This window comes from Sinocyclocheilus anshuiensis, unplaced genomic scaffold (assembly GCF_001515605.1).
Source record: "Sinocyclocheilus anshuiensis isolate Anshui unplaced genomic scaffold, SAMN03320099.WGS_v1.1 scaffold609, whole genome shotgun sequence".
Classification (NCBI taxonomy): domain Eukaryota; kingdom Metazoa; phylum Chordata; class Actinopteri; order Cypriniformes; family Cyprinidae; genus Sinocyclocheilus; species Sinocyclocheilus anshuiensis.
Window position 1 is genome coordinate 2,164,593 of NW_015541011.1, and position 8,988 is coordinate 2,173,580.

At 40.3% G+C, this 8,988-nt stretch overlaps 1 protein-coding gene across 2 annotated transcripts in view; it reads right to left on the reverse strand.

Annotated features, from left to right (window-relative positions):
• Positions 1-1,183: 1,183 nt before the first annotated feature.
• Positions 1,184-8,988, reverse strand: part of LOC107690380 (multiple C2 and transmembrane domain-containing protein 2-like) — a 50,073-nt gene continuing 42,268 nt past the window's right edge. For both annotated transcript variants that reach the window (XM_016488690.1, XM_016488689.1), the window contains 4 exons: positions 6,512-6,621; positions 5,799-5,908; positions 4,656-4,753; positions 1,184-1,873 (listed from right to left, as the gene is read on the reverse strand). In XM_016488690.1, coding sequence (XP_016344176.1) covers positions 1,805-1,873; positions 4,656-4,753; positions 5,799-5,908; positions 6,512-6,621 — 387 coding nt within the window. In that variant the 3' untranslated portion in view covers positions 1,184-1,804. The remainder of the gene's footprint in view (positions 1,874-4,655; positions 4,754-5,798; positions 5,909-6,511; positions 6,622-8,988) is intronic.

The window sequence follows — 8,988 nt, forward strand, 5'->3', positions numbered from 1 at the left end:
GAGTCTGTGCAGGAGTTTGTGTGTGGGATTTCTCTCGTCAGAGCTTCGCGGGTCACCTCCACTCCCCCTCGCTTTGAATCGGACCCCCGGTGGCAGCTCCTGGGAGAGTGCCGTGATGTCTTTATCAGACTGTCAAAAGAGATAGCCCCGGGCTCCAGCAGGTCCCTGAGAGCCAATCAAACTCTTCACGCTGCACCAACCGATGCTCTTTCACCAGCACCAAACTGCAGAGGAGTGAAGGGAGGGTGGGAGAGACGGAGGGGGGCAGACTGGGATGCTGAGCACTCCAATCAGTCTGAACAAACTCCCCGAGCTGGGGTTTTGGGCTCATCTGTATGGCTACGGCTATTTTTACAAAGCATCCGCTCGGCTATTTACCTCGCTCGCTAAATTATTGAGGGAGAGCAAGCGAGCGGACGCCATCTGAGGAAGTTTCTTCTTTCTGTTCGGTTTTACATTTCTTTGAAAGAAACTTTTTCCTGCTCGCTCTGATAAAAGTTGTCTGTAAATCGAGGTGAAGGACAAAACTTAGCACTGTAAAAAACGTGCAAATGAACAGCGCTCACTGCTAACTTTATTAATATGTTAATAATCGCTTAATAATAATTTCAAATCAACGCTCTGAATGCCAACATTCAAGATGCACTACTTTGGAAATGTTGCTTTCTATAAAAATGACTCTCTGATAGCGGAGAGGCTGGAATATGTCTGTAATATGAATAAATAAGTTGATGAGGCAGGAAATCTCCATTTGCTCTACTTGAAGCCCCATCACTGGTGCTAACACTACAGAGTGATGGGTCTAGTAGAGAGCCATTAGGCACTGGAGGTGATTTTAATGAAAATGGGAGACGCTAAGTGCGGGGTATGGAGTGTATATACTCACTCACTCTCTCTCTTCCTCTCTCAATCTCCCTCCCTCTTTATGAGAGATGAGCTCTCTCATCTGGACCTTGTTATTGTCAGCGAACTACAAAAGCAGTGCATTAGCTGACTGCTCTGGACACACAGAGACTTTGATGTTTTCCTCCAATAGTGACCAGCATCCTCTTCTGAAGTGTGGGCTGGGTAATAATACTGTGTGTATCTTTCACAAATAACGCAGAGTTAAGGATGTGAGAGAAGAAAAACACATTTAAAAAGTCAAACTTTTTAGTCATCTTCATTTCATCTTTATCTGCTGCATAAATGTACAAAACACGGAAGATGCATAGAAAAAAACAAACAGCATACATAATAAAATAACAATTCTTAACAGTAGGCTGCATTTGCATGAATAAAAATGTTAAATGGCATTTAAAACTGCTTGAATATTTTCCATAATATAAACAAGTTTATCATAAATATATTTTGCCCTCATTTAAATATTCCCTGCTGTAAACACAAGCAACAGGAAGCACGTATGTGCGCTGTTTTGTGGCTAATTTTCCGTTTGTTAAATGAACCAGAATGTGGTCTCTAAAAAGACATTAATATATGAAAAGGCTGCATCGTATCTCATTGCATTTCAGCGTAACCACATGCAGAGGCTGGAGAAGCCCGTCTTTACCTTCATATGCTCAGACACTGTGACCATGTGAGTTCACGAGGGCCAAAAGCCCCATCAGGAGTGGCCCCTCTCTCACACACACACACACACACACACACACACACAGTATCATGCAGCCGATGAATACACCTCAGTGGAAATGCGGATGGTTTGGCACAAGGGGGCTCCTCCTCCACTCGCACGAGGCATTATGACTTAAACAGACCGTGTCTTGAAACGCTGTCCGTCCCTTTCATCCGACACGTCCGTCGGGTTTCAGCGCAAGCGTTTCTTCTTTGCTAGGCCCTGGTTGCCGAGCTCAGCTCTCAGCTCGCTGTACTGCACCTGTAAAAACAAACAGCTCTTTGGTCAGACGCAGGTAATCGGAGCTGAGGCCCGCTATCGGTAATGGCTCCCCTGAGGAGAGCCGGTGCAGGGGGAAAGCCAGGCGGGCGCGGCTGTAATGAATCATTTTTTAAACACAGGAGCAGAGGGGATTAATCACACGGAGGAAAGATTTGAAAAGTCAAGGGTTCCGTACCGACACAGCGGTGACTACACTACCCCCACCTATAAGGGAACTATACCGGTTGAGCAGACCCGCTGTCTTAGGTCCTCGCAAACCGAGTTGTTGCGAGTTGTGTCCTTCCTGAGAAAAGTTTGTTGGGAGACTAATTATAGCAGCTTGTAGGCAGGAGTAAGCTGTACTGCTCCGGCTGGGGCATTGCGGTTACAGATGATCACACACTTCCCTCGTTTCAGATGAACATGCTGTTTACTTTACTTAAAGCAGGGAGTGAACTCAGGTCGGAGGCGAAGGTCGTCATGATGAAAGTAGAGTTTCACTGAGGTTTGAGAAACTGAATAAAGATTTTTCCTGCAGCTCACAGCATATCCACGTACAACTACTAGACTGCAATTACACGTATTCAGATCTGGCATTTAAAAAGATAAATACATCTTGTGTGCATTTAATGAGAAGTTGCTATATGACTACAAAGTCAGTCCTTCTCTTTCAAATCATAATGTGATGATTCGGCATGTGAAAATTACACTTTTTAGCCCATGACTAATAAATGGGCTTATGTACCAACTTTAAGTTTCATTCCAGATGCACTTGCATTTCAATTACAAACTTGCTGGTAATACAAGCGGCCAACCAAGCTATTTAATATATTATTAGACAGAACTGTTAAAGGACACGGTATATGATAGTTTTATAGCAAACATTGTAAAATGTTCTCATATGATGTCAGCATTCAGCAAAAATGCATTTATATAATTTAAACGTATCTTTAAATGTCTAATAAATATTTCTGTGAATCTTGCAAACTTCAGAAAATCCAGAACTTTTATGATTTTTTTTTTTATTAATTTTTTTTCTAATTTATAATTACAGCATGTGTTATTTTCTTTAAAATCTTTAAATTAAACCGTGTGAAGTGATATATATCGGCATTATATTGGTCGACCAATACTCAATACATATCATAATAAACATTTTGGACACATTATCGAGCCCAAGTGCTCCTGGATCGTAATAACCTCCAAAAGCATTCCCTATGATTTTGCTTTCACAGCTAAGAGCAACATCAGCTTCTGAAAATTACATTAAAGGCATCTTCTCTTGTCCAAGGCCACCGTTCAGTCCAAACGACATACAGCATCGACAAATAATTAAATACGGCATGAGGCTGATAGGACTCGAAAGCGTGGAGAATGCGTCCAAATGATTTTCTTGTTTGTTTCTCCTCTAAACAATAACCTGGAGGTGTATCTGTAAGATAGGGACTGCACACTAATTACCAGGCCCTGATTATGAGAATGGGAGATGGAGCACAAGGGAACAAAGAGACGCGGCAGCCTCAGAACATGAAACTGTCCTCAGAACTGACAGATGCTGCTTATTTTAGGACAGAGGGCCGCTGTATGAAGTCCAGTTTTGAGGGTTTGCGTTTGAAGAACAGCACAGGCACTAATTGCCAAGTCATTTTCGGAACCATGATACAGGAGTCAATTTGAGCTTTTGTAACATGCTGTTTATTTGGTCAATCCATTTTTAGCATAAAGGTTTGGACATGTTAAACTTAACAGGGACAGCAAGGATTTGCATACCTTTTTGGTATTTATTGGCATTCTTAATGACCACTGTGCCGTTTTATTGGCATTTTGTTCTTTAAAAAAGTGCCATGCACTTTTTTTCTGCTAAAGATCATTCTAGCTTCCCATTTTTGGTGCGTTCCATTTAAATGAACAGCAGGCAGTTCATCCAAGCAAGAAAACATACTTCAAAAGGCTTAAAAAACTCAGCAATGGTTTCCATCTTGTTTTGCCAACTTGCTGCTTCCACATGCCAAAACCAGTGTCATGCTGGCTTCATCCAACCACACAGACATATGTTAATGTAAAGTTGCAGAGGTTCATCCTGGGAGGTTCGTCTGAGCCAATCACTCAAGCTCTCCAGTATTTGAGCAGGACAGGAAGCACTGACAACAGTTAAATAGCATTGTTGATGGAGAGAAGCATTCTATGCAAAACGCTTCGTGACAGCAGGACCCGCTTTGTATCCTGACTTCAGAATCTCACTCAGGATCCGAAAGACGGAGCGAGACTCTCAGCATTTGGCTGCACATCCGCGGGCTTATGATGTAACCCTGAATGACATATCAGCCATGGATAATGTTTCATCACATATGGCGTCCAGCAGGACGGCGTTGGCTCAACACTTCATTAATCGAGTCCTCCAACCTGATGTGATGGGGGCCGCCACACTGCCAGTGTGCAGACACCGACCCCTTAGCCAATCCCTGAACCCTCTACAGCACCCTTCTTTCATCACAGGCCGACAAAACTGATAATCAGGGACAAGGCTGAAGCGTTACGGCCGAGGATAGATCAGAGCGGACCCCATCCAGGCAGCCGAGTGACTCCATCAAGACATGCTGGGAAATAATTGGGCCGGGGGCCGCCTTTAAAGGCGTGAGTCCATTAATAATCAAACACAGCCAGAGGAAATATCCTGGGTAACACTTGGGAATTCTGTTAGAGCAAATAATGCAGACATCTGGGAATTCCTTCCTTGTCTCTGTCCCTCCTTCTCTCTCTAAATGTAAAATTGGACCCTTACCTTTTGAACATCAGAAGGCACCCTCTTGAGAAAATCCAGTATTTCATTATTGTCAATGGCATATGGGTTGAAAAGCTTCTTGGTAAATTTGTTAACACCTGTAAAAAACAAGCGTGCATTAATAAATAAAGTTATCCGCCGCACCTGCACGTATCTTACTGACAAAACAAACCTTGACCCAACAAACATTTGTCACTTTATCTGCTATATGAATTTCATACTGCTATGTGATTATAAGTGCATATAAATAAATACACATGGTATTTTATACGGTCATCACAGTTCACACTACTGCTGTATAATGTCATATAACTGCATCATTGAGCCAATATTGATGAAGTCCCTCATTTTCTGACCAATATATTTTCATAATTTTCCCTTGAGAACATAGAAACATTTTTTTTCTAAAGAATAATACATGAATGTTCATAAGTTCATCAAGTACACAATAAATTGATCAAAAGTGACAGTAAGACATTTATATTGTTACAAAAGATTTCTATTTTGAATAAATACTTTTCTTCCGAACTTTCTATTAATCAGAGAATCCTGAATAAATACCAGTTTCCACAAAAATAATAAGCAGCACAACTGATTTCAACATTGGTAATAATAGAAAATGTTTCTTGAGCACCAGATCAGCATATTAGAAATATTTCTGAAGGATTATTTGACACTGAAGTAATGAGTAATGGCTGCTGAATATTTTAAATTGTAGTAATATTTGTAATGTATTTTTGATAAAATGCAGCCTTGGTAAGCATTAGAGACTTCTTTCAAAAACTAAAAAATCTAAACAACCCCACATTTTTAAATATATTCAGAATTTCATATTTTAAGACAAAAAAAAATGAATGAAAACGTGTACCAATCCCCCACCCCCGGCCTCCCCAGCTAACAGTGGATCATGTTCATGATTCTGATCAGCTGTCACAGGTAGAGTTATGAAAATGGATCACTTTTTAAATAGCTTTCGTCAGGCATCAGTAAAAGAGTCGAGCTCAAAGACAGTAAAGTGTGACTCTTTCTAAAACACCTCTGCATGACTTCCATTTAAAAGAAAGTGGAGACAGCTTAACAGCAGCACTGGAGTACCACGCATGATTGGGTGAAAGGGCTACACATGGTGTCTCACTTACTTACCCCACGCTAAAACTATGTACCGCAGAGGGACGTAGTACAAGGCGGCAGTCACCAGAAACAGAACCAGGCAGGCCAGGAACGACAAGAACGGTACTGACCAGTTGAATGTGCTGTCAATGGAGAAACAAGTCGAGTTAATTTACACACACAAATTATATGTACATACTGTACAAGTACATATGTTCTATATACAGTATGTATTTATTAACAGTTCAGGTTAACATACACCTTGCTACATCAAAAAAAAAACTGAGATTAGCCTACATTATTCAAATAATATCATAAAATTTGGAGATTGAAGGTGTAATATTGCATGAATAAAGTTGACAAAAAAACAAAGTACATTATTATATGAAAAGGCATAAATAATCACAATAGGAATAGGTCACTGAGGTAGCAGCTGCAAGAATGGGGAAAAAAATGGATTTGAGGATTTAGATCAATTATGTTAGGAAGGGATTTACCAACAAAGAAATCCTTGGTCTTTTGGTATATCAGCACCAATATATAATTAATATCCATCTCAATGTTATGACTGTATTGTGAAAACTTTAGAAATGTATAAACGTGACACTAAAACAGTATTTTTAATAGAGGGTTCATAAAAATGTTAATGAATCTATTCAACAAAAATCTTAACACAGTATATGTAAGCTTATGAGCATAACTGCATACGTGAGCTTCATAAGAGGTATAAAATGCTCTGTTCTTACTTTTTCACGCTTTCCCCAATGCAAGCCACTTCATCTAAAGTGTTCTGAACTGTAAGCACAATTTCTTGAATCATGTGGATTTTTTCCATCAGTCCTTTTTTCTCTGATTCCTGAAGAGAAAGAAAAAAAAGACAGAGACTGATGAGGGAAGTCAGCTGTTAGAAGCCGACAAAGGAAGAGCAGTTTATTTCCAGAGTGCCATCACCAGAATTTCATCTAGTCAATGGCCTGTAATGAGCTTCTGTAACATCTCCTCAGACGTGAAAAAGCTGTCACTGATCTGGGAGTATTTCAGCATTCGTCAGGCGCAAACAATAAAGGTGCATCACAATCAAAGATTAAGTGGAGGAGGATAAAGATGTAAAAATGGCAATCAGAGCGCATACAGTGAGAGAGGGACTCGGGAGTTCGAGAACACAGACGGCATAAGATGCCAACTCGCGAGGTCATCTCATCCGCGAGTCTCTGCCGGGCAAGACTTGGCTCGTTTCCTGGGGTGCGAGCTTTTTCGAGTACCAGTTCTTGGCGTACGAAAGCTAAGAGTTGCCCACCTTATGGCAAGATTGAGTGCAGGGTTGAAATCATTGGATTTATCGTTTTCTGTATCTGAGCTCGTGGGAGAAAGATTGCAATGTCTGAGTGTAATCCTGTTATACAAAGCAATGTTTTTACTTCTTGTAAGAGAGATGGGAAATCCCATTGTCTTCTTGTATTTGATGCATCACACAGTATTGGGTTGCCGTGTAATTCAGGGCTAAATGGACTTTCGATGAGAAAAAAAAAAGAGAGAAATTCTATTCCATTTTACTTAAAGAAGATTGCTAGGGTAATCTAACGTCCAAAGCAACATGATCACATCAGAGATTCCTCCGACATAAGAGCCCATGAGTATAGTTCTCCAAAGGGGGAAAAGAAGAAAGAGAAAGAAGCCCTCACATCAAAAGGAGAAAATAATGACAGGAGTAATGACGGAGCGAGAGAATAATTGAGAGTATGGGGGGTGGTGAGAAAGACAAACGTGTGATCGAGCACTGTGTATGTTTGTCTAAGCGACCGTCCCCCAGACAGCGGCCCTGGTGAGTCGGCCCCTGGGAAAGCTCAGCCTAGACTCCCCACTGTCACTCTCCATTCGGTCCCAGACACAGGAAGCCAGTCATGCCTCCACTCAGCACAGCCCCTCTACTGCAGCCGCACACAGCATGTCCTAACATAGAGACTACGATATCAATCAAGAGAAAATCAACATGCCTCCTGTTATGAGTCATTTCAAATCCCTGCTTTGTCAGGAAAGTGCCAAAGGAGGATAAAGTGCAGAAGAAGATTTATTCCTTCAGTGTATCAACTGTGTTTGATATCAGCTCAAATGTCTTTAGTGTTTCTTTGCTTAATGAACAACGTGACTCTCGACCAACCGCAAGAAAAATGAACTTACAGTGCTCCCAAAAAATATTTGAACACTGAAGTCATATATTATATAACAAAATATCAAACCAATAAACACAAAGTCTCTTTTTGAGGAAAACATTTGCTAGCTTATTAAAGGAGACATATTATGACCCTTTTTACAATATGTAATATAAGTCTCTGGTGTCCCCAGAATGTGTCTGTGAAGTTTCAGCTCAAAATACTCTACAGATTGTATTATATCATTCCGAAAATGCCTATTTTGAGTGGAAGCAGAAACACGCTGTTTTTCGCACCTGTCTCTTTAAATGAAAATGAGCTGCTGCTCCCCGCCCCCTTTTCCAGAATAGAGCTGTGCCATTATAGCTAGTACTAGGGCTGGGCGATATGGGCAAAAATTCATATCTCGGTATTTTTTTGGCCGGTTTGCGATATACAGTATATATCTCGGTATTTTCGTTTTTGTATTTGGATTAAAAAAAAAATCTGTATTTAATATATATATTTCACTTACCGCCCAATGTTGTCCAACAAAACAATACATATTAAAGGCTATGAAAACAAATAAAGTGAATGTAACCATGTAAGCCTTTATATTATGTGCAAAAAAAGGTTAAAATCACATTTCATTCTAACATTGTAACATTGCAATCTAAAAACAAAAATAAATAAGAACAAAAGCACAGAGTTGTGTTAGGCTATTTTGATTACCCCATTACAGTCACTTTACAGTCAGTGCTATCATAAAAATAGACTTACTTGTAGGTTTAAAATTCTACATGTCACATTTATTGGCCAACTACACATATTTCAGCGAAATGTATATTTTAGTCAGAATTATTGCGCTCCTATTTAATTGAGCTCTGTCTGTTTGGCGCGCATGCACGCGGCGGCGCTCGTTCACTGAAGTCTGTGAAGTTTAGCGGAGAATCCCAAAGCAGAATGCTCATGCACTTCTGACAGAAAAATGGAAACATTTCCATGGCTTTCTAACATTTACAGATGGAGAATATACCTGTGAAATGTAAGTTATGCATTCAGGAAGACAGCACATCTCAAACACATTAAACAGC